At 43.2% G+C, this 26,709-nt stretch overlaps 1 protein-coding gene across 1 annotated transcript in view; it reads right to left on the reverse strand.

Annotated features, from left to right (window-relative positions):
* LOC104412802 (G protein-coupled receptor kinase 5) overlaps positions 1–26,709 on the reverse strand; it is a gene marked incomplete at its 5' end in the record, with an annotated part of 72,715 nt that overhangs the window by 37,131 nt on the left and 8,875 nt on the right. Inside the window, one exon of the mRNA XM_010023618.1 lies at positions 559–671. Coding sequence (XP_010021920.1) covers positions 559–671 — 113 coding nt within the window. The remainder of the gene's footprint in view (positions 1–558; positions 672–26,709) is intronic.

A 26,709-nucleotide genomic window follows, 5' to 3' on the forward strand; every position in this document is an offset into this window, starting at 1 on the left:
GGCCACGTTAACTGATAGCTTTCTGGGGTGGAAAATGGTTTCTTGGTGACCTCACTCAACCAAGTCACTTCTACACCTTGTGCCTCTGTTTTCCTATTTGAAAAGCAGGGTAACAATCAGGATGTCCTCTCTAAATCACCCTGCAGTCTACTGATAAAAAGGCTTGGTAAGAGATGGATATTAGTATTATCAGTTATCTTCTCTTGTCAGTCCATCTTCCCTTTCCTCCCAGTGCCTCCCAGCACTGCAGGTTTCATCCACATCAAAAGACATTACTCAGAGCAGCTCAGCTGCTTGGGTTTGACATGAAGAGAGGCCATGCCAGAACATGCTTCTCCTGCCCAGTGGCTCATGCTCCCTATGAGCCACTGGGCTGGTACCAGTGAAGTATCTCATGAGGGCTGGTACCAACCCCTCATGCAGCGCTGCACCTCTACCACCGGTGATGCTGGGATGCTGCTGGGGTCCCACGCAACAGCCATTTCTTGGGGTCAGGGGAGTCTCCTCTGCCAGGACAGCATTGCAAAGCACCCCAAAATATCACAGGAATTGACTTACCACTGAGTCAAGGAACCTAATGCAGCACTCGAGCTCGGGTCGAGTTTCACAGAACTGCCGAAAGAGAAGCCTTCCGATCGGCTGCTTTTCACATATGCTGCAGTAATCTCTCTCTAGAGGCAATAAAGAGAAGAAAAGCATGAAAATGAGAAGAGCTTTGCCTTTTGGCTTAGTTAAGCACTTTTAATGCATTGCAAGGGAGCGCAAAACTCTGTCCCCAACTCAAAACTGCTGCCTTCTCCCCGCCGCACCATGTTTCAGGTATCCAAATACAAACATAATGAATGGCTTGAAGACTCAGACAAGAGAGGCTCAATTTTGTAGAGCTGATGTTGGTACAAATCCCGCAAAAAGCCATTCAGATATCATGAAAAAATAATTCCCCATGTTTCTGCGGTGGAAATATATGCACTCTGCAAAGGTACCGCTCGGCCTGATGGTGTCTGTGGGAATGTGGGGAGCAAATTACAAGTCCTTGAAATGTGAGTCATACATTAAAGGGCAGGGAAAGCTGGAATTTGTGGAGACCTTCCTGGATGCCTCCTAGATACGCACTAAAGTGCCCTTAATCTCTGGAAATGCTCAACCCACTCTCTACTAAACTATTATTGCAAACTATGCGTTTTAAAAGGTTTCAAAATGTGTGCTATTTACTTGCTGAGCATTAATGAATGGATGGAGCATATGGCATCTAGCTGGTTTCAGTTCACACAGCACTCCTTTACAGAACTGTATTTCCCCTTAAACACCGTGTTTAAATGCCATTCCCCTGTGCTGGTGCATCCAGAAACATCATTCCCAGTAAAGCAAAAGGGTTTTTACCCATAACAGGGACTATCTGCATGAAAACTTGGGGGAAGGGCAGGCATCATCAACTGGCATTGCACCAGTACAAATGCCAAGGTCCTTTCCAAACCTAACCATTCTATGATGCTATGATATTTTTCTGGTGAGAGCAGCAAATCCCCAGCCTCTTTGGAGCAGCAGTACTTGCTCGAGACATGTTATTCCTCTAGAAGCACACACATGTCAAACAACATACTGTGTTTCCTTGAGCGTTCCTCTCACCACCCTCCTCGCTGCCATATGGCACTTGCTGTTATTATGGAAACAACCAGCTCCTAAACACATAACATAGCACTGCAAACAGACATGTGAAACCCACACAAGTTGTCAGTGCCTTGGCTACTTCTCTCTCAGGCCTACAGTTGCTCCTGCAACGTCTTTTATTCCTCCTTTGCTTTGTCCCCCTGCACCCTTCAGCTCCGTCTGCACCAAGGAGAACTGTGATGTGATGGAGCCCACCTTTGCCATGGAGGCACCCAGCCAAAGGACTCACTCATCACAGGTCAGACCCTGGGGACCATGTTCTGCAATGGACATCAATCCTGAATGGAAAGTGCTGGATGACATGTTGGATTTGTTAAGCTGTAGTTGGGTGGCAGATGACAGGAGCACCCAAGGCTGCCTCTTGCAAGGGGAAAGAGGGTGCTTGCCCAGTGCTGTGCCTGTGTGCAGGTATGGCTGTACTTCAGGAACTGGCCCCTGATGCACCTACAGGGTGGTCGCTCGAGACATGGACTGTGATTTTCATTCAGTATGGTCCCGCTCTGGTCCATTATTGTGAAGCAGTCTGGAACAACGTAACACCACCATTTTGTGGCTGGCATTGCTAGTCCATTTTGGATCAGGGTATCACTCATTCTATCCAGAAGATTTGATACCCTCCAGCAAACAAAACTGGATCTGAATCACTGTGTAAATCCTATCTTGACCTCCAGTTTATCTATCTATCAGCAGCAAGCCCATGGCACTGGTTTGTTTGTATGAGCTGGAACCTCCAGTGTGGAACACCATGACACAGACATGCACAGGAGAAAGGCAGCAGAGGCTCACTTGGACGCTGAGCAGCCTTGGCGGTGTCCTTGTGGATGGTACGAGCTTGTGCTGCTTGACCAAGTAGCTTTTCTAGTGAGGAGGCAATTGCTGCAGGGATGTGCAGACATGCACAGAGCTAAGGTAAGCAAGGGAGGAAAGAGCCTGAGTGAATCAAAACAGCAGCTCACAATGTCACAGAGGCCAGCACAAAGCCAGAGGCTGAGCAGCTCAGGTGAGCTCTCCTGGGAGGTCCAGAGGCTGAACTACCTCTGTCTGATGCTGTTTTCTGCTACCTTGAGTAACTCACTCTTCTGAGGGTATGAATAAAATATATACCCTGAATATTGGTAGCACAGAGCCTGCCTGATGGCAGGACTCAATCCCTCTAGGAGCCCAAACCCACAGCGCGCTTCCTCATGTTAAACAAGCAGTGCAAAGTATGCAATAGTCTAAACTTGTAACAGGATAAACCACAAAGGAACAGATACATTAATCAGCTACTTTGCCCTATGTTCTCTCTATTACAGTGCTATTTGATGCACAGTGGCAAGGCTTGTCGCACAAAACGTAGTTAGTTGTCAAAGTTGTTATGATATGGTGACTCTCACTGTACCAGAGGATGCTTTTCTGACAAAAGGACCGGTGATATCAGCTAAATAACATGCAAATTGCACATCCAATAACTGCACTTCGTAGGGTAGCAGGAAAAGAAAACCATCAGCTACACACTATTACATATGTGGCTAAATGAAACATAAGACACGAGCACAGACTTCCTCCTATGGTGCATGACTTGGCCAACATATGAGAAGGCTGACCTGTTTGTAATGAGGAAAAAGGAAATGCCAGAAATAATCTCTGAAAACACAAGAGCGAAAGCAGCTCCCTGGAGCCATCCACTCCTCAGTCGTGTTCATTTAAGTGCTGGATCTACCCATGCAGACAATAAATACATGATGCAACTGCTTTCATTCCTTCTAGGTGACACAGAGTATTTTCTTAGGCCCTGATCTTGCTGTTGGCCTCACTAAGTCGGCTAAAGGAGTCTGCTCCCAATTCATTCTTGGGATGCATGGGCCCTGGAATTGACTAAGAAAGAAAAACACCTCTCTCAGCTAAAGCAGAGAAAAGGAGCGGATAGTTTTGTTATAGTAAGGGAAAAGCAGAAGTGTTTTAACAGTGTGTTGTGCCCCGGAGACCTGGATAAAGCACCCTGAGCCGTGCTCATGAAGTGCTGCATGAGGGGAGGGGATGGAGAGCCAGGCGGGTACCGCAGCCAGGGGCTCCCTACGGCTGGGGCTGATGGTCGTGTCAAAAAAAAAAAATATATCCATCCAGTTTCGAGAGCTTGAAAAATAGAAAGAAAGATTTCCTGAGGAAATGGAAATGTTAAACACTTGGAAGTGAAACCATATGCTCGTGATGATGAAGTGTAACTAAAACAGCTCCGAGAGCCATATCTTCGGTAGTCGGACCCTCCTGCTGCAGCGTGATCCTGTTTAACACCTGCAAAGTCACCCAAACCAGGGGTGAAAAGCTGTGTGGGTCAAAGCCCTCGGAAAGCAGTCACTTCCCACTGCTGCAAAACTCATCATTTAGAAAATACCACTGGCAAATAATGTGCACATGCAAGTGAGTTCTAAACCTTCCTAATAGAATAAAGACACAGATGGTTATAGAAAAGACATTACATAAAATGCCATCATAAACATAGCCATAGAATCATAGAGTAGTTTGGGTTGGAAGGGACCTTCAAAGCTCATCTAGTCCACATCCCCTGCAACGAGCAGGGACAGCTTCAACTAGATCAGGTTGCTCAGAATCACATCCAGCCTGGCCCTGAATGTCCCCAGGGAGAATGTATTCATAAGATAAACAATGTTAATTCTAAATTTTACTGACTCATTTCTCCCTTACTTCATAGCTTAAAGACTACTTTAAAGAGCACCCACCACACAGAACATATCAAAAGTTACACCTGCGTACAGACAATGCCAATACCATTCAAAGTCTTTCGCCAGATTTGTTCCCTGGCAGATACTCTTGGTGATGTTCTGAAAAAGATCTAAGCACATGCCCAGGAAAAAGAGTCCTATTAATAAAATTTCATACTGATCAAAGCATGACACTGATGAAGTGAAAAACACAAAGCAGAGTAATAAAGAAAACTGCTGACAATAAAATCCCTGACTTTCAAGTAAAAGGGAAAAAAACATAATAGTTTAATTAGCTAAAAAACTCCTTGTGCCTTATAAAGATTTTTTGGTCTTCATTTCCCATTTAAATACCTAGCAGGTTGTTTTTCTGGCTCAAAATATCACCTTATCAATTTTGGAGAGAAACAGTGCTCTGCAAAGAGACCAGCTCCCCCTCCTCTTTCACATTTGCAATACCCCTGTGGGGTTTGGTGGGTTAGCGGTGAGCTACGAAACAGGGTGATGACTCTTGGCTGAAAGTCTTTTCTGGTATGTTTCATTCAGTGTAAACTGCAGGTGCACAAGTGGGACTGCTGTGGAAAGTTGTACTCCTGCTTCTGGGCAGGAGCCCTTGTTCTGAGGGGCTGCTAATCCAACACCTGCACGCAGCTGGTGGGGCTTCCTCCTGTAGCAGTCAATGGGGTGGGATGAGCTCAGTTTAAATCTCACTTTTCAAGTCTACAAGAAACAGGAACATCTTTAAGGCTTTTTGGTCACTGCTGGTGTGGCCAAGGATTGCACTTACGTACTGACTATGAAATAACATTTTCTTTTCCAACATACTGGAATCCCAAGATAAGATATTTCATAGAAATGCATGGAGAATTGCCAAGAAGACATGCACCATGCTGCTGCACGGGAAAATTTGGACTTGGCCTCTGCCTCTCTGCTCTCCTTGGCATTAAATCAGCCTGGATTAAAACTGAGTAAGATCCAAATGCAATGTAATTCTGCTGCCTAAAATACCCCGACCAAAACAACAACAACCAAAAAAAATCCCTTCCTTAACACCTGGAAACCATACAGTGGGTGTAGGAAGACTTAATTGTTCTTTTCCTGCTCATGCTCAATGAGAACTCATCTTCCCTTTTTTTCTTTAAGGTGAAATGAAATCTTTCAAATAGACATTGTTCCAAGTCTATTATTTCTCTTCCTTTAGCCTGATTTAGTCCAGGGCAACAAAAAGCACACTAAACTCATGGAAGAAAGCATTTGAATACGAGGGAACTCTCAGTCCCTACTCTCAAGCTGGACAATAGGGAGCAGCAGCAGAGCCAGAAGGGACTGGGAGTCTGTTCATAAGACTGTTGGCACACCAAAAGTAAATCTTTCTTCTTTCCAAGGGGCTAAGGCCTCTCAAAGAGGTTCCCACCAGCCCTGGGATGGAGAGACACTTCAGCTAGAGGTGTCCCAAAATCACACACCTCCCTCCTCATTCAAACTGGGGGGGAGGGGGGGGATGCTGCTAAAAGAGATTCTAACCACCCTGGCCCAAATCTAAAACCACTTGTGGGTTTTTTGCCCATCTCTGCTTTCTACATGTGAGCTCTCTTACAGGGGCACACAAAGAAAAGGAGGACAAAAGCAGGCACTAAAAGCAAGATTAAAAAGTATGCAGCATGACTGAACTAAACAGACTCTCACAGCCCATCTCACAGTGTGCACTTGTAGCAATTTCCTTCTTTTTGTCAAAAAAGAAGACCAAAGCCTTTAAAGCTTACAGAATTGTTTCGTGTCCAGGCAGGGTACTAATGGAAAACAAATTGCATCTTTAAACACTGAATAACCCCATTTAGAGCTATATTAATATAAATACATTTTTTCATTTAAAGCCAGCAAGTGTAACACTAGTGCTTATAAATATGTCTCATAATTTGCTGCTGCTCTTCTCCAGCCAAAAGTGGAATTACCACTGTCTATGCATAAACTTAATAAACAGTACACACTAAACTGCCTGGTCTCTGAGGCTGATGAAAGTTCCTTCTTATCAAAGGATCCTTTGTGGATGCTTTAAAAGGATTTAAATTGCTTTGATTGCATTATTAACAGTGTCTGTGTTGCTCTTATATTTCAGAATCATCTGGAAAGCTGGAACATTAGCTCTTGCATTCAACAATCTCTAATATGCTTCAATACAAAAGACAATCCTTGTGTTCAAAAGCAAGATCCTGAGACTGGCCATGTTAACACTTCTGCAGACCCACTTATTACCTTCCAATTTTTCAATGGCCTTCAGTACTGGAGATGTTATAGTGAAGCCATAAACTTTGCTGGGAACCCATGAACTTGCAGTGAAAAACAAGTTTCCTTCTTTGAGAAATTGAAAATAAGGGCCCATTTCTGATGAAAACACATTGGATATTGCTGTTTAACTGTTGAACCCAGCCAAGTACCTGTACAGTAAGGTAGTGAGGGATCTCCTTTTCATGGTGACTCCTTGGGAATGTCACAAGAATGGGAGGAAGCGACAGAAGGGAAGTTTCTCTTCCTTTTATTCATACTTTTTTCTTGCAGTTTTAGGTTTGTTTGGTTTGGTTTTTGATGGTTTTGGGGGGGGGAGCTGTATTAACATGGAAACCTGTTGTTGAGATGCTGAGGACTCTCCACTTGCCCTGTCCCCAGCAATGCACTTAAAAAGCAAGGCAAGCCAGACGGCCAGAGAACACAAGGCAGGAATCAAAATGCCTCATTTCAGTTCATTCAAAAATTCCCAGGAACTGTGGCAGTAAGTCATGTCATAAAAGCCTAACACAAGCTGCAAGGCTCCCGTGGGAATTCAGTTACCAGTACAACTAATATCCTGCGTCCTGCAGACCTCAGAGGCATGCTGTATGTATAATACGGGGCTAATAGCACTGCCCTACCTCAAAGCAGCATGGCCAGAGTAAGTATATTAAAGTGTGGGAGCCCAGAGTGCTACTGGATAGCCCTGTGGCTCCTTGCTATTTACCTGCAACGCAAACTCCCGGAGCGGAAATTTAGTCCAAGAGAGCACAGCAGAGTCTTTTTATACATTAACCGCTATACTGCTCCATAACTTCAGCTGGCACTTCACCCAGATGAGAAATGACGACGTAGCCCCTGTCTTGGAGGGTGTTTATCTTGGCAGGGTCAGAGCTGTGCAGGTGCAGGACAGAAACCCTGAAGCCAAGGGCCGTGATGAAGTTCTTTTGCTGGTGGCAAAAGCACACTCCCTCTAACAATAAATATTTCGTCTGTTTTGCTTACTTTTAATGAAATACAGAAATTGTTACCACTTATGGCTTTGTTGATTCTGTGTTTTGAACAGCAGCTTGTCCTGGTCCGCAGTTAAAACCAGCACTTCATCGCTGTAGAAAGGTCTAGACCTTACATACGAAGTCCTGGGGAAGAACATAGGTTTTGGCCTTGGTTGATTTTTTCCCCTTTAACTCAAGATTTTCTACAAAAACACTTGGAGACCTTCATCTATGCTGTTAAAGTCAGCATTGCTTTGGCTCTGGCTGTCCAAGTTTAATTAATTAAAAATACAAGTGCAATCAAACTTATTTAAGGCAATGGATATGGTTTTAAGTCTTGCCAACTTAATCTTGTCAGTTTGTCTCCTGATCTCCTGATAACCAAACCTCTAATGTAATTATTCAGGTGAAGACAGTGCTTGTTTTGTATAACTTTCCCTATTTCCACTCTTTTCATGGTATTAGGCTGCAGGGATAAACTCCACATATCACAGCAGCATTATACTGAAGATGGAAACAGTCCAAACCTTTGAGTTGGACCAATAGGGAAAAAAAATGTTTGGAGAATATTGTAACAAATTTGCAGTTAAATGCACTTTGGTGATATATATGGATCTTCTCATTTGTTTTTTGAAAGCAGCTGTATTGAAGCTTTGCTCATGGTATTTTATTTGAAAGTCAAATCCCACAAACAGTTGCATAAATATGTTTGCTCAAGTCCTTCAACCAGAACGTGTATGTGGCTTTGTTGATTTTGGACAAAGATTTTGGCTCAGGGATAACAACCCACCCACCCTTTTTGAAGCAGCAGCAGGAGGATCAAACGAGACCCTGTGAGCTCAGCATAGTCATCAGTGGGGTTCAGAGCCTTGGGAGGGAACCTCAGCTCTCTCAGGGGAGGCATTGGGTCACCCAGCCTTGTGCCAGGAGCACAGTCAAATGGCAAAGAGCAAATGCTCTGCCCTGAGACTAGGCTGTTCGCCAGTGGAAGACAGATTCACATCCTGGCAAAATCTGAGTTACTCTGCTGAGTTATTCCAGCCCTCCTCCAACACTTCTGTTATCTCCTGAAAGTTACTCCTTCAGCCACCTACATCCTTTCCATGTGGGTCAGCGATCAAGCCCTGAGTTCAAAAGCAGACTGCAGATACCGCAGGGTCAAGAGTAGGTTTGTCTTGAGAAGATGGAGCTTCCCATTAATTTTTGAGCCCACAGAAGCAGAAATACACATTGTTGTGTGAAGTATGTGGTGCAAGGAAAGGCGACAAATAATTGTTACAAATAATGAAGGTGATCTTTAAGCCTGCTGAAATGGATGGAAAGGTTCCCAGCAATTCCAGTGGGTCTCTGAGCAAGCCCATATTTCCCACCTCTCACAAGTACAATTCACGTGGATAAAACCGTGTGTCTCAGCTCCACGGTCAACATCAGCATGACAGTGGAAATGCAGGCACCATGATAAATCTGGCTTGTGAATGTGAAATGTGACTGTTTTAAAATCTTCATTTAACCAAAATTATTAGATATCATGCTCTTAAACGCATCCTTTCTTTTGCATTTGGATACCAGTTACAATAACAGTGCGCAGAAAGGGAACAAAAAGCCCCCCAAACCAGCAGATATACAGACTGACTGATAGACCAGCAGGTAGACAGACATGTTACACTTGTAGTTTAAAAAGTCAAATGACTAGTAGTAAGCTGGTTACAATTCCCATAAATTCCACTCGAAAAGCACGTGCCCCTGGATCAATGCCTTTGATGAGGTTTCCTGAGCACCATGTTTGAACTGTTGTCTCATGGCTGGTTACAAAGCTAGTCAGGACATGGTGGACTTCCAAACTACTTCACATTGGACACAGAAGATGCACCACCACCACCATTTCCCAGCACTTGAATGTGGCACTTGTTCTTCAGCCCCAGGGGCACAGCTGTCCACAGCACGACCATGACCATCACCCCAACTACAAAAGGAGTTCATCTTTATCTTCTTAAATGACTTTCAACAATGTCTCTGTGGCAAGGCCAGAGGAAGGGAAAAAAAATCCCTCAGAGAAAATCCCTGAAAGCCCATCTCAGAAGCACTCTGGGAAATTCAGGGAACAAACACTTGGTTGTTCTCGTTTTGTTCTGCTTTGGATCGGGATGACAGAACTGGATGATTTGTCCTCAAAGAAAATAGCCACTGAGACTTTTTTATTTGGGACTTTTATGTCCAGCCTTAAAGATTTAAACTGAAATACCGAACTTACTTTCTGCCTCCTGCTGTTATTTAGAGCCCTGCCTGGTGATGTTCTGAGTAATACACGCTGAAAGAAGATGTCAGTAAAAGTTGTAATTTGAATGTTTAAGGTTATGAAATCTACAGGACTGTTGCTGTTGTACCTAGCACAAAATAAACATCTCGATTCCAGGAAACTAAAGGAGACATCTTGTGAATCGCTTTCTTAAGACGAAAAGACTTCTGCAAAACTACTCTTTGACTTCTAAACCAGCTTGGATAGAAACAAACCGAAGCAGTCATCAACACTAGACTTTTACCAGGTCAATAAAATGGCAGAATGCATATGGCCACCAGCACAGTCACTCTGCAAATGCACATTTAAGTAGCATACGTTGCTTACAGGCACATAATAAAACTATTCAAGGGGATTACTAACTCTGCATGCCATTCAACAGTCACTTCAAGTTCTAAACACCTCAGCTGTTTTACTGGTGATCCCTTTAACAAAATGCTAGATGGTATTAGCTGTTACTTCATTGCTAAATTTACTTTTTTTTCCCTTTCAATTTTTCTCCTGATGATCTGAAACCCCAAACTTGAAGCACGACAATCTTACGCTGGCGAAACTAAATGAAACTCCACAATCTGACACTGGCAAGTTAACTTTTCTAAACATTCTTCAATTCCAGCCTTTAAAAAAATCACAAAAGAAGTTCAACTATCAACCTAAATACTCAAAACGAGAATACACTGAAAGAAATACTCAATTTCAACAATTTTAAGGGGTACCACTGACCTTTGCCAACACTTCTAAGTTACCACATAACTGGATCTTTTGCCCAAGTAGAAGCAAACTACTTGTAATAATACAGACACTGACTTTGACTTGATTTATGTTCACAGGTTGGTTTGACTGGCTGCTGAGTAACAGCCCACTCTGAGTGGGTGCGAAGGAGCTGAGTAAAATTGATATGAACAGTAGAAAAGAGATTTAAAACTCATTTAGAAACCCCAAATACATTAAAAGGAACTTGCGCAAGAAGGGGATTGCCAATGGAAAGTATTTTTTTCTCCTTCTCAACAGAAGTCTGCAGTACCAAGGATCTCTTCATACCAAATTACTGAGATGGATGTAGACAGCGTGGCAGCTGGTGTCCAGACACAAGAACCACGAACAGGCTTACTCAGGTCTACAAAAAAGGAATGCAATTTGAGAGAGAACTCTGTCTTTGTTCTTAGGAAAACTGGGTTTTCACAGGGAAACTGAGAACTTTTATAATCTTAAAGATTATTGTAATATTGGTATTTTCTTCAGTTTACCTCTTTTCATTTTTTCTGTCATTTCTTGGTGCAGTTTCACACTGTAATATGAATAATGTCTTACCCTTATAGAGTGCTTTTTCTCTGTAACTTTTTGTTTCCTAAGTTTCAACATACAACCACAAGTGTTCAGCAACACAAAATAATGGTGTTCAGATCTGCAAAAGAAGAGGCCCACACTATCTCCTCCATGCTGAAAACATATCTAGACATTTTACTTCTCACTTGAAAGAACGTCATCCCCTTGCATTACACGATAGATCTGGAGAAATACATCGATAACTGAGATCCTAATGCATGCCTGAAGGGTTCTCCAGCACCCTTCCAGCTAAGTGCTGACCTACTCAGATGTTGCTTCATTTAAGGATATCTACAAGAGGTCTGTACACACTGCTTGGTAAAGTAAGCAGAGCATTTAAAAACCCCACTGAAACCTAATCTGGTTATCTCATAAACTTCTATACCAGACTGTCACATGGCAAGGAATAGCACTGGTGTAGTAAGAGCAGCATCACAACTAGCTGTCATTAGTCCCTTGAGCAACTTGTTCCTGAGTTATTCTGGTCAAGAACATATAGAAAAGTGGGGTGTTTCAGGCTATGATAAGCATGAGCTTATCTCCACCTTTGGGAAATCTGCAACAGCTCACAGTGTCTTTTATCAGTGTGAGTGATACCACCTCTCTCTGTGTGAAGCATCAGCTCTGCGTCTATCAATGTGAAGTGATGCTCAGAGATAAAGTGCTCTTAGGACCCTATCCCTGGGGAAAAGGATCACTTATGGGGCAGCCACTTAGATTCTGGTTGCCCTTTCAATTCTACCACCAAAAAGAGTAGCCTCTTGTGTTGCACCTTCATGCTGACCTTCAGAATGGGTATGGTGGATGCTGTATATGGCTTTTGGTATTTGGATGTTTAGAGCAAGCTGTCACTTCACCAGCAATATTCTGTGGCCCATCTGCACAGCTAGACTGCTCTTGTTGCTTCATTAGTGAGCACAATGGTTTCTGGGAGGACTTCCACAAAATGTGGAAGTCAAGTGTGAAATTATACCATTAGAGACACACAGGTTTTTCCTATGGCACTGCGATACAGGAACACTTAAGTACAGTGAGCTAGCCTGGCCCAGAACCATCAGCTAAGGGTTAACAACAACATCCCCAGGACTGAGGTGCACTGTCTTCTGAGTCCTCAGGTGAGCCCAGGGACTGCACAGAAGACAAGGATTTCCTCTTCAGCAGACACATAAAATGTACTTCTATGAAAGGAAAAGGGAAAAGGGGGATGGCAAAGAAGACCCATATGGCTGATCTGCAAGGAAAGCATGTTTGCAACGACACTGAAACATTAGAGGCATTGTTCAAGTGCAGTTCATCCTTGCAAAAATATTATCCTCGTCGCGATGCCAAGGTTGGTGAAAGTATGGGCTACTTGCCATGGAAGTGCTGGGTATTTAGGCTAGACCTGTCATGGGGCTTATTTACTCTCTGCACCCAAGATTTCAGACACACTCAAGCGTAGTGTTCATGTCTTGGCAGGGACTTCTCATTCATGCATTTTCTCCTGGTGCCCTTTGAGGAGTCTTCCTCCTCCGACATTGCAGCGGTTGAAATTTCATTGCTTGCTGAGAAAACCAACACCGATTAACTTCATCCTACTTGCATGGAAGAGGTAAAGTATGCAGGTCTCTAGCCAGGGACAAGGAAATCCCTGCTGCTTACATGCCACATTGAATAAGCAGCCCATGGTTGAGGCCATTGGACTTCAACAGTCTTCATGCCAACCGCAGGAAAGAAGCAATTAACCGTAGCAGCATGGGAAGCAAACAGGAAGTAATGCAACACATTTGCTTTCGATTAGAGAGTATTTTCTTATAAGACATAATATTCCACAAGGAAGAATTCAGCTGCAGCCTTACATTGACACACCCCAAATTATTAAAGGAACGTGATTGAGGTTGCAAAGTTAAGCCGCAAAACCTAGGAAAAAACCTAAATTGAAGTTGCTCGTGTAGCCTGAATGCCGTTGCTCACCCTGTGTGCATTCTGGTACAGTTTTTAATTGCATCACAGCAAACTGTTTTTCCCACAGGACATTCACCTCATTCAGTGCACAGAACGGACAGTGCTTACTTAATGAGCAGCTATTCAGTGTTTCGTTTTCTCCTCAGCTTCAATGTGTGGCCCTAGACTTTTTTACTGCACACCAGTCAGGCCTGTTCTGAAGACAGAGTGATTCATTTCCCCATGGACCTTTCTGTGGCATTCTTCACTGTACCCTTTGAATACTTCACACATATTCATGGATCTATTTTCACACCACCTCTGGGAGACAAAGAATCCAATTTTATAGATGGAGAACTTAAACATTCGAAGATTAAGGTAAAAAGTATCCACTGATTGGTGCAACTTGATTTTCTGTGTGTTTAACTTTGCACACTATTCACTCTGTTCAAAGCCAATCTTCCCTTTGCTTCAGCTGCAGATTTTAGTTCTGAGACCCAAAAATCTCAAGGCAGCTACTCAGAAAATGGAAAATGCACAATAAGAGGCCAACTGTGAAAAACTCATTTTAAGTGACTTGCCTGTCATCATGTAAGACCTATCCCTGTCCAGATCCCTAGTGTGCTATTCCATTGCTTTGGCCATGAGACCCCGTCCTTTGATGCTGCAAATCCATACTTAAATTTGTCACACACTTTTTACCTCATGCAATGCATGAGTCAGTCATTCTATCCTACTTTATTAGACAACCCAGTTTCAACCCCAGACTAACTCAGTCTTTTGAACTGACTGCTTTAGGGGTCCTGGGGAAGAGAACTAAGCATGTGATATAGAGAGAGATATGGATTGAAGCTGCATAGGCAGCCTTCATTCAAAATCTATCCTAGGTGCTCGTTTCTTTAACACATATTTTTGCATGTTTAATTTCCTAAGCTTTTAAGGAGCTGGAAAATGGGAGAAAAAAAGTTGCTGTGGACCAACAGGGAAGCTCTTGCTCATTAAGAAGAGAAGCTGGGAACTTCCAACTTAGCAGCTTGACGAATGTCCTTTTATCACAGCTTTTCGTGAGCTCTTCCCTAAGTTTTCCTTGAAACAAAACTCCATGATGTCGACACCCATGCTGATAACCATATCAGCAGAGCTGAAACAGGGATATCCCTGTATCCACTTGTGCTGCTTGAAGCTGGGAAAGGGAACTGTAAACTGTGTTAGCTGATCATTCTCAGTTCTAGGGTCTCACTGGACCATGGTTTTCCATTTCTTTTTCTTTCACATTCCCTCCCTAACTTCTTGCTATCTTTGCCAGCAGCACTGCTTTTCCATTCTAGTTCCCTTAAGACGAGTAAGTTCCCTCCACTTCTACATTCAATCTCAATCTTTCTAGATAATGGGTCCCAAATCCCCCATCCATCTGATCCCAGGACTTGTTCTACACTGGCAATAGTATGCAGCAGCACAAGTGGGATATAAATTTACTGCATTCCAGCAGCTCTGCAACAGCTCTCCAAAAGGACATCCTTTGGGAAACATCTGCTAAGACTGCATCTCAGTCTGAAGTGGCTAGTTTCTTTCACTGGAGGGAAAAGCATTCAGAGATCCTCAAGATGAGAGCCTTCCCTGACATGCACCCTTGATGGCCTCTTTCCTTTATAACTAAGAGGATGTATAGGTAGATAAGTTGCCACAAAATACAGTTAAGCTCTATGAACTCCCTCAGCAACATGTGATGTAACTAACCTCATCTGAGAGTGGAATAAACTACCTCACACTTAGCTGAATATTTAAGCTATAATAGATATAGTGGTGCTCATTCACCAGCGCTCATTCCCTCAGTGGACTGATGCTGGGTCTTTGTCTTTCTGATCAATCCTGGCTCCCATTTTCAGCCTGTTGCTTTTTATAGGTAGATAGATAGACAGACAGACAGATAAAGTTGAGGAAGGTGAGGAAATAGCACAGAAAACATCCAGTATGGAGAATTTCAGTCGATGTAACTGGGGAAATCTTAATCTTATAATGTGCAATATTAGGCAACATTAGTAATGGATGGTGCTCCCCAGTCCACTAGTAACAGCAACTCACAAGGTTTGACTTTGGGAGGAGCTTCTTTATTATTTAGTATGTGTTACAGGGCCAGTTCTGCTGTGCCTGCTGATGTTTTAGGACCTTGACCTGTGAGTAGTCTCTCTGAATTCAGAAAGCTTAACTGGAAAATTCAAAGAAGATGTTATCTTTGAGGGTTATATGGGAATCCAAATACAAGCAGCTTCTTTTCCAGAGGGTTTTGGGGTTTTTTCAGCCTAAATATATAAACATACACAGCAGAATACGAGGAATAAGAAAAAAAGACTGCATTAAGATTCATGCAATGGTTTGTATGATTTTATGATCTGTAATAATTAAGCATCTCTATCTGCTTATCAGGGATTAGCATTACCTTACTTTCCTTGAATTCCATTTTGTTCTTACATTATGTATGTTCCACATGAGCGTTCTCTCAATATTTCTGGCACAAATAGGAGCCTCTTTGGTGAGGACTCATAAGGTTATGAATGTCTGGACAGCCTGAGTAATGAAAGGCCATTTGGGGCCGAACCATTGACCACAGCTTTAACTTGCCAGGAAGGACAAAACATAAAATGTAAATTAGGTACTAATAACCCATTTTCCTTCTAAGTCCTTGGTACAGAGATGCAGCATGAAGTACCGATTATGTTTTGAAACAGATTTTGGAATAATTTGCAGTTAAAAATATTGTATGGGACCTTGTGTTGTGGCCTCAGAAGAGACTGAATTGTGAGTTGTTACTGCTCCCTTGAACCCACTTCAGTCAATGGAAAGTTTCATTGGCACCTGGATTTGTTGCTTTGGGTAGCTGCCTAGCTACCAGCAAAACCCAGCACATAATACTGTCATCAGGGAAAGAAGAATGTGCAGCCCAGCAAGCAAGACATGCATGGAAAAGTACATTTCTCCCAGCATGTTTTGCAATCTCCATGCTATTCCCTCCCCATCTTCCTTTCCACTGATCTCATCTGTGGAGATGAAGTAAGAAGAAAACGTAGGAAGTAGCGTTTGCAGGGCAAGATCATTCTACTGCCAGTTGCATGACCAACACCAGCCTGAACATAGCTTTGACCCTCTTAATGGGGCCACCCCCTTGTGAAAAAACAAATGCTCAGCTCATGAGGGACTTCCTAGCAGCCTTCCAGTACCTAAAGGGGTCTACAAGAAACCTGGAGAGGGACTTTGGACAAGAGCTTGTAGGGACAGGACAAGGAGAATGGCTTTAACCTGCCAGAGGGGACATTGAGATGAGCTCTTGGGCAGAAGCTCTTCCCTGTGAGGGTGCTGAGGCGCTGGCACAGGGTGCCCAGAGAAGCTGTGGCTGCCCCATCCCTGGCAGTGTTCAAGGGCAGGTTGGACACAGGGGCTTTGGGCAAACTGCTCCACTGGAAGGTGTCCCTGCCCGTGGCAGGGGTTGGAGCTGGATGAGCTTTAAGGTCCCTTCCAGCTCTAACCAAGCAATGATTCTGTGATGCTGTTTGTCAGTCAAGGGATCTGAAGGCAACTAGAGGTTGGTTGGGTGTGTTTAATTTACACAATGAGTTTGCTATTAAAGCTCTGACGTTGCGTTCTTTTAGCAACAGTGTGCACTGAACTGTTGGGAACAGTTATATGTTATGCAAGTCAGAACACAGTATTTCTGTTGTGTTGTTTTCAGAAGACATATAAAGACACATTCTCATGTGGGAACTCCAGCCTGCAATATTACATAAGAAACCTCGAGTCTTCAATTGCCCCCTTCGAAACTATTGTTCTTGTTCTGTTTGCTGCAACCCAGCTATGAGGAAATGACGAGTTTTCCTTTTCTCAGCTGGGACCAGGGCTGTCTAAAAATATAACTTGTGGAACTTGCTTATTGCATTAATTATGTTCCAGGTGAAAAGAAACGTGAAATATAAAATGGTATGCCTTAATGAGATCTATAACTGCTCTTCTACCCCATGGCACCCGTCCCTTATGTGAAACCTGGAACCTTGCTACCTTTGAATAGGCCAGAATGTCTGACTTGGCTGATTCAAGCTGTTCTACAGCTCAGTAATTTCTACTATTCTTTACACTTAGAAAATAAGATAATCAGAAGTTATAAAAATGAAATAAATATCTGGGTTTGCCCTGCAAAAAGGGAAAAATGTTAGCAAAGCAGCCTCTGTGGAAGAACTCTGTAGTTTATCAAGGTATGGTTTGGATTATCTATCAGCCTTAAGTGGGAAACTCCAGTGGGAATACTCAAGCACACCCACATATGCATTTGAATATTGAGTATGTGAGCAGTGGGTACAGCATACTGCATAGTCCACTCAGCATCTTTACAAAGGGAAATCAGTGGCTATATCATTGATACAAAACTTAAAGAGAAGACAGGAGTCGATCTCTGCTCCATCCTTGCAAAATTGCCTTGCTGGAATAGAGATCTGCCAGACACATCTCCCTGAGAAGCAAAGCAGGGAAAGTGAAGTCCTGCCTCCTCCTTCACTCTTCCTGTTATTAATTTGTAACATTATTACTAAAAGTGACTATTTTACTGTGCTAATGCCTAATCACAGAACAGGGCAAAGATCATATGGAGGGGAGCATGGCGTGAGTAAACACACAATAACAAGGCAGTCCTGCCCTGGTGAGTGGAAAGGTTTAGAGAATCCAAATAAATATTCATTGCTCTTGGATGCCTATTGAAGACACTTTCCAAGACTTCTCAGGTTCAACCACTACTATTGATGTAGGAAAAGAGAATCATGATTTATTCAGGTAAAGGAGAAGACTTCCTAAAAACACAACATTCTGGCAAAACAGAAACAGACTAAACAAGCCTCTTGAAGAAATAAGCATTTGAGAAACTACCCTGATTTAAAAGATCTGGTTTTTATCCTTCACCTACTACATGGGCCTGTGGTACAGCAGCATGCAGGAGATACATCATATGAAAATTCAGGGACACAAACACTGTAGGAAAATCAAAGGTACTGCGAGAGTAAGCAAATAAACCTTGAGGTTACAAAGAAAAAAGGCAACAAAAAATCCACAAGGTCTGGTCCGGTGCATACTATTATTATTAACATGAATCATGGCTTTGTGGTCCTCAGAGGAGAGCTGATGTGCCTCCCCATAAAGCAGGTCTTCGGGGCATATTCATTACTAGCAAAGGACAAGCACAACAGCTGGCTCCTATATAATGATCAAAAAGCGGCATTTAAGTGAGCAGAATATAAACACCCAGGCTGGAATTTGGCCAGGACACTACATTTAACATCCTGCCCTTGATAAGAAATGCCATATAGGCTGCAATGTCCAAGCAGAGCAGATACAAGCCTAATTAAAGGATCTCATCTGATATTCCCCCACACAACAAACTACACAGACCGGAATTTACAGTCCTGGGCAGCATCAAGTATTGAGTCCGTGCTGTCTGCAAGTGCCAGATGTGGTATAGCACTTGGAGAACATTCGTTGTGGAGGAAAGCAAGCGTGTTTTGCCTTGGAGGCTCTCAGGTATGTCCCATGGGAAAAAAACCACTGTCTGCAAAAGGCTGCTCTTCCTCCCTGTTCTGTTGGCCAGCTTCCCATGTGTGCACCATCGTGCTCTCAAATGAACTCACTCATAATGTGATGACAGCCTCCCCATTTTCTGGATGCCAGGCTTTAAATGAGAGGAAATTAGGGTGTTTGGAAGGTTGTCACCTCATCCTCTGCCCAAGACCAAGAGAATTTTCTTCCCTTTTTTTGTTTAGGTGTGGCCAAACCACTTTTGAATCACACCATCAACATGGTGGGCATGGCTGACTTGCCTTATTTTCCCCAGAATCATTCTACACTCTTCAATGAAAACAGCTTGTGCAAATACAGGCAGCAAGTCAGCAAAGATATGACAGAAGGAAAACACAGAATACTTAGCACAAATAAGAAAGCTGATTTTGGTTACCCTCCTCAGTCAGGATGGATTACATCAGTAAGGGTGGTAAGACCTGGCTCTAGTATGGCATAATCTGCCCGCGCCTCTCACAAATGATATTTTCACTGAACAGACCGAAAACAACATTCACTTTGCCTTAGGTGCCTGTGTTGACACAGCCTGATTTCATCCACTCGGTTGCCTGGTCCTACCCTTGGCACAGCCTCATGGTAATACTCACATTGCTCTGCTCAGAAAATTCCCCACTGCATACATCATTGTGAGAAGGTTTACAAATATTGTAAGATACTCCAAGAATTCATCCAAAGCCCAGTGATTTCACTGGGAACTGTGATCCTGTGGAGCTCTCCAGAACAGACAATGCACTTAGTTTAAATAGTTTGCTTCTCTTTTTTTCACATTTCAACATTCCTGTGTGGCATTTTAACTTTCTCAGCTTCTTTTCAGGTTTTCCCTCTACTCTGCTCTCGTGAGACCCCACTTGGAGTACTATGTGCAGTTTTGGTGTCCTCAACTTAAGAAGGATAAGGAGCTGTTGAAGCAAGCCCAGAGGAGGCCACAGAGACGATCAGGGGCTGGAGCACGTCAGTGTCTATGAGTAGTTGGGCAGCTGAGTTCTGGGTAAGAGTAGCAGTTTTAAAGAGCTACAGTAGGTCATTGATAATAAGAAATTCCTGAAATGAAGCATTAAAATAGCCTTTCTCTAAAATTAATAGGGGCATAAGTTCCACTTGCTGCAAATTAGAGACCAGGAGGTCCAAGTAAGATCTACTTTGCAAGCACTCTAAGTAGAATAGATCAGCGCCATGACATGATAGTGCAAATACATTTTGAGATAGGAAAAGCCTATTAGGCTGCAACAGATAACAGAATGACACACCATGGCATGTCCATCTTCAGTTTGGGTGAAGCTAGTTGCTCCTGCTACTTCTTATTGAGCCCATGCTGCCACTCTTTTTAGGCTTTTCCTATGCACGCTGTATGAAACCACCTGCAATTACTGTAATTCATGGACTGCTTGAAAAGGGCCTTGGACAGACAGCTGCAGTTTACCCAATGAAGAGATCATGAGAGCTTCACAGGTACAAAACCAGAGTGCTTGTGGTGGTGCTGGTTTCATTTGTCTTGATTTGGTTTTGCCTTTTGATGATGTGTTTTCATGGTGGCATTAATGTTTCACCACTCACCTCAGCCTCACGCTGCCTGGATTACAGCTTTTGTATGCACTTTTCACTGCCTTGAATCAGAGCATGGTCTTTTACCATGACCATAGCTCTGCCGTTCTCAGACTCTTTAACCCTGATCTGTTTGATTCTAGGTCTGAATATGACGCAGAGGCCATATTCCTGGTGTTGACTGATAACCTCCTCCAGACCACAGTTTACTATTTGTCCACAGCAATTCTTTCAGGTAGGTCAGCTATATTTATTACAGCACATTGACCACATGTCCTTCTTCTTCTTCAGCAACAGAAGCCGTAAAGCAATGCCAAGCACCCATTCTCTGACCCCAGGGATTTCCATGAGATATCCACGTCATTCCTAGATCTATTTCACATTTAGAGCTTTGACAGGATGGAAGGTTCACCACATCTGGTCATGCTCTAGGGCAGCTGAGTGCTAGGCCAATCCGATATGACTCAGGGACATAATTAGAGCTTATACGCGTAGGGTGAGAAATACAACTGATTTACTTAAACATAATGAAAAAGCCAGCATTTGTAAGAGGCCAAATTGAAGGGGGGTGTTTTGTCACTCGGGTTCAGGGCTGGATTGGATATGCCAAGTGGTTTTCTCCTTACGACTGCTGTGAAAACTGTGGGCTTGACATTTGAATATGGACTTCTCTACAGTGATTTGTGCCTCACACGCTGTCTTACCCTTTTAAACAACGTGAAAGCAGCACGATGCTTTTCAGTGGATTTTTCTTCCTAGGTGCCCTGCTCAAGACACGCACTGCACAGGGTCCCCGTGACTGTTATTAACTAGCAGTTGAGTTCCAGCTTGAGTGGAAAACACTGAGCCATAACAACCTAAATACCAGACATCTGCTGTCTCCGTGCCCCAGGCCATGTCATTTGCAATCACTTGAAGAGCTCAGTACCAGCTCAGCATTGTGTGGGCTGGAGAGCAAAGTGAGCTGCAAACACTCCTGGTGGAAGGGTTGTCTCCTCTGGAATGTACTTTCCCACTTCAGCACTAACAGCCTGGATTTCATGACCTCCAGGTCATCCTGGAGGGTCCATCTGCTTTCCCAGGCTCTGAAGGGGGAGGAGAACTTTGGGAAATTATAAGGCTACTATAGGAAATGCTTAGTCGTAGCACGGCAGGAAGAGGTTGTGCCTTGAGACATTGACTCAGTGGGTAGAAATTGCACTGATATCAAGTCAATCTGCCCAGAAAGCAGAATGGGGAACTGTTACTGTGCTGAAGAAATGCTTACTGACTTTGTGGGACAGAAGATAAAGGAATTTTATAACCCAATAAGTAAAATTGTTCTGATTACGGTTTTGAAGTCTATAAATAACAAAAGAGAACCAGCAGAAAACATAGATTTTACAATCATAAAAAGGGAGGAAGAGAAAAAAATTCCATTAAGGGATTGTTCCAAGAGCTCACTTAAAATATTTAACACTGATCCCTTTGCCTTCTAGCTCCTTAAAAGAAATCACCTCTTACATCATGCCATTCAAAATGAATTATGCTTTCAATTTTCCTTGTTTCCTGCTTTATTCACATTAAACCATTACACTGCATGCAGGAAAGAATCCAGCAAAAGCAACTCATCTTGCTGTATGCTAGGAATGGTTTTTTTCAGAGGGCTTAATGCTGAAGACAGAGGTCAGCAATTTACCCCAAACAAAGCCCTGGAATTTAATCTTTCCTTTGCTTGTGAGCAGCACACTTCCAGGGCCTTCACAGTGTTCTTCTATTACATTCTTACTGGAAAGTGAGGCTTTACAAAGCCCTCTATAAAGGTTGTTCAGCTTTTTTCCTAAGAGACTTGAACCCGTGAATACTGTATTAGGGAGCTGCCAAGTTATCTGCGGAGGTCCTCTATCATTTTACCTCTTCCAGAGATGCTTGGTTAATTAACACATTCCACAAGCTGTAGGACTCCTCACAGCTGAGGATTTCTTCTGCTTCAATGCATGATCATGCTGGAGGATGAGGACATGGACAGTTCATGTCAAACCTTGCAGCCCCCCGACCAGCTTTGCCTTGCATATGGACTGCGTAGCCTGGAAATGCATCTCAGAGCAGTATGTGCTTTGAAACGGGGAAGGAAAGGGAAGACAGCTGGAAATGTGCATCATTTAAAATGCTGTAGGATGAGAAACAGATGCTGGCATGGCATTTGTGGAGCTGCAAGTTACACAGCTTATGCTGGCAGTTGGCAAGCTAAACTGGTATCAAGCCCACAGCTATGCAAAACCCATCACCACAACTGGCATCCAGGCTGGCAGAGCCAGCCAAGAGTGAGCAATGATGAGTGCTGAAGTATTCTCTCTTGCCATTGTACCTCCAGCCTGGAAGGGACCAGAACAGAGAGAGGGAAATCAGACTGCACCTGCCTGAGAGATAAACACAACATCTCCCTTTCAAGGGCTATCTGTGCAATAGCTGTCACCAGGACTTAAATTCACTTACATGAAGGGGGGAAAAAAGGAGGATGGAAAGCAAAGGGGGGTATTTGCTCTCTAATTCAAGGTTTGATAATCCATATCTCACAGGCAGAGCTTCCAGCTGAACTCCCAGTGCCTTCTCTGCTCCAAGGCAGCTGAAGGAAAGGGTTTCTGATCCCTCCCCGGCGCGTGTTGTAAGTGGGTGAGTTGGCAGCAAGATGAGACTCCCTTCCTTAGTGCTGCCTACCAAAAAGGGAAACCCTGGAAAACTGCCAGATCTGGGGACTTGTTAGGGAAACACTAGTTTGCTGATGGGAGGAAAAAAATGGAAGAGGCAGAATTCCACATAATTCTGCCAGCTAAAACACTGTTTTGACTTGTATCAGTAGAACGGATCTATCAGCTAATTTGCACAAAGGATAAAGGCTTTTTGGGAGGCATGGTTTAGCATCATCAATCCCCAGCAACTGGTGAGATAGGAGGCTAAAATCACTGGGGATTAGGGAAAAAAATATAATCTCTCCTTAGGAACGGAGAAGGACATATTTTCAACTGGTCTCATATCATATGAGAAAAGAGAAATTAAAGGAATATCCTACCTACACTAGAGTTACAGTAAGCACTTACAGAGCTCTTTATAGATTTCAAGCAGTCTGTAGGTGCTTCCTAGTAATTGATTGTGGGTGATGGTTACTTTCCATGCAGTTCAACAGTGCTATTGAGAATAAAATCTTATCCCTTCTTTTGGATGGCAAGTCTCCACCAGAGCTCCTTTAGGACTTGGAACAGAGGCCAGTGCCAGAAACCTTGCAAAAACCACAGGGCTACAGGGTGGATCCATATCTTCCCTCTCTTGGTGCTGGCCCTGCTGTAATCCCCGTCTGCACTAATGCACGAAGCCCATTGCAGCACGCAACGGGAGTAACCACAACCTTGTGTGACCTTTGCATTGGCAGCTCCTCTGCAGAGTTTGAAACTTCGCGTTGCCGTCTTCCACTCCTTAAGATCTTACTTAAATAAGTTGATTTTTAACTCATAAGAAAGGCTCTGGCCCCCAAGGAGACTCTGAATAGGGTCTAAAAAAGGCGTTAGTCTTAGTCACAGGACTAGGGGTTGTCCATGGCAAAGAACACGGAGGAAAGGCTGTAATTCTCACTCGCAGCTATGACCACTGATTCACAGTCACACTGGTACAGACAATACTGGCATAGACAGTATTTTTAATAGGTTTTTGGGTTTTATTTTTCCATTGAAGATAATGAGGTTATGGTGTGTATGCACACCCACAGTCTCGTGGGCAGGGATGAAAGCAATCTCAGAAAGAAAGAGTCTCTACCTTGGAGGAAGAAAGCCTCTGTGGAGCTAAGGACAGCCATGAAATCCACGCCCAGCACAAGGGCTGCTTAATAGCTGCTCTTTTCATGTTGGCTTTTTTCCCTTCTCCCAAGCAGTACAAGCCTCAGGAATACCCTCACTGACTATGCAAAGGGGATGTACCCTTATTTACTTACAGTTATCCCCCAAGCCCACGTGCTCTCCTGCCTTCCATTCTCTTTGAGCACACAGAGACCTCCAGGAGTCAAGAGTGCTGGCATATTCCCACTCCACAGACAGATCAGCTCCCTCCCATGTGGGATGCCCAAACTGTTACCAGCACAGAGGTCTTTCCCAAAGATACCCCACCTAGTTACTCATGCTTAGCTTGAGCAGGTTTAGCTTGTTCAGCCAAAGAGTTCTGAAAAGGATCTTGCTTGATGGCTTGATCTTGCATGGCTGCCAATTGGCTTTGGCTGTTGGAGAGCTGATCAGCTGGAATATGTTACACTTTGCTACAAGAAATCAAATATTCCATGCTATTCAGTAAATCTCTTTTCTCTCTTTCGTGTTTCAGTGTCAGTGCTGTACTCTTGCAGGGTCTCCTTACTTACTTTTTACTCACTCAGGGTCTAGTTTGTTGAAGTCACTGCTCATGAGACAAACTATACCTATGCTTAAAGGTCAAACATGATGAACGTGATACTCCAGTGCTGAATATTGTTTGTCACAGTATTTCTGAGGTGACTTACACCAAATTCTTCCTGTGCTCAAACCCATTTTTCTCCATAAGCCATGTTTACAAATGCCAATAGTATTTTGAACCAGGAGTTATGAAAGCCTGAAAGCACTTACAGGGGGCTGTTTCAACACTGCAAACACACAAATGTAGTTGAGCCAGGTCCTGTTGCTCATGAGAACAGCCTTCACCAATCTGTCAACACTCCCTTGCCCTAACTTGGCCAAGTAAGAGCTCAGAAAATCACTGTGACGTGAAGAGACCCTCAAGGTGCCACTGTGCAAATATAATGCTGCTGCAGGGCAGGAGGACGGTGAATCTGGCAGGTACAAAGGAATTAGCAACTATTTGCAGAGATTATATGTTTGTGGCTCATTTAATGCCATAAAGACTTCCCATCTTTTGTAATTAATCAATTACTCTTCTGGATAGGTAAAAACCACCACGTTTTTCTTAATATACTAAATTTAATTGTGACTTAAATGTCTTGCTGTGCTCCATAACATATTTTTTAAGGATTATAACAGTTCGGACTCTTTGTTGAGCCATTTTTGAACTGAACTTTACAAATTCCAGGACTACAGGGAGTTCTTCAACAAAATCAAACACCAGCCTGCCTTCCTTCCCAAACTCGGGAGATTTTTCATAGTTTGCATTACACCATCTTGCTCTATAGTTCTGTTTCCCTTCCCTGCATTGGACTTTCACTCATCCTTTCCATTACTTCAGCTAAAAGACAGCAGCTGAGGGCAGAGAATTTTTTATTTGACTTGTCTTAGAATTCCCTGGCTCTGGTTTAGCACAGTAAAAATGTGATTAATAAGTAAATAAAAATACTGGCATAACCAGGAACTCTATTCAGATATGGTCTCATAAGTCCTGCTTTGGCCCTGCCAAGTGGGGGTTCTATTTTAATATCAATATTTAGCAGAATTCATGGCCATGCCCCAATTTCGGATCTACACAGAAGAAATTGCACAGGGAAGTATTTTCAATTATCATCTCCAAAGTGTTCTCAAAGCAGCACATGGTCATTACCTGGAAAATAAATGGAATCTCTCAATGACTTCAGGGATTCAGCCAAACCACAAAAAAATCCAGCTTTTAATATTCCCCACGTGAATTTCCCTATACTATGTCTTAAAAACACAGAATCACAGAATGGTTTGGGTTGTAACGGACCTTAAGATCATCCAGTTCCAACCCCAATACCATGGGCAGGGACACCTCACACTAGACCATGTCACCCAAGGCTCTGTCCAACCTGGCCTTGAACACTGCCAGGGATGGAGCATTCGCCACTTCTTTGGGCACCCTGTGCCAGCGCCTCAGCACCCTCACTGTAAAGAACTTCTTCCTTATATCTAACCTGAACTTCCTCTGTTTAAGTTTAAAGCCATTGCCCCTTGTCCTATTGCTACAGTCATTAAAAATTATGTGTGGGATTATCCTAAAAAAACCTCTCACCTTCTCTTTTCCTTGAAAGCCAGAAATCAGGAACACTAGGATAATAATCAACCAGATTTGCACTTTATGTGGGGTCTCACCTTAGATGTGGATTTACAAGGAGCATGAATCCCAACCCTGTTAACCCATAAAATAATTTGCAATACCTTCTATTATATTTAAAATGGAAATACTGTATTGATATTCATTTCACTGTCCGTTTGCACTGTCAGGAAAAGATAAGTAAACCAGTGGAACTGAAATGCACAGATCAAAGACCTTCACAATGAAGAAAGCACACCTCATGACGATGAAGCACACTTTGTGGCAAAGAGTGCTTCAGTAACAGAAATGCTACAAAAACACAAATAAAATTGAAACAAAGTACAAGATAGCTTTTGTATTTTGCAGCTATTCAAATCAGCCACTATATATA

Source organism: Nestor notabilis, unplaced genomic scaffold (genome assembly GCF_000696875.1).
Source record: "Nestor notabilis isolate BGI_N333 unplaced genomic scaffold, ASM69687v1 scaffold14091, whole genome shotgun sequence".
Classification (NCBI taxonomy): domain Eukaryota; kingdom Metazoa; phylum Chordata; class Aves; order Psittaciformes; family Psittacidae; genus Nestor; species Nestor notabilis.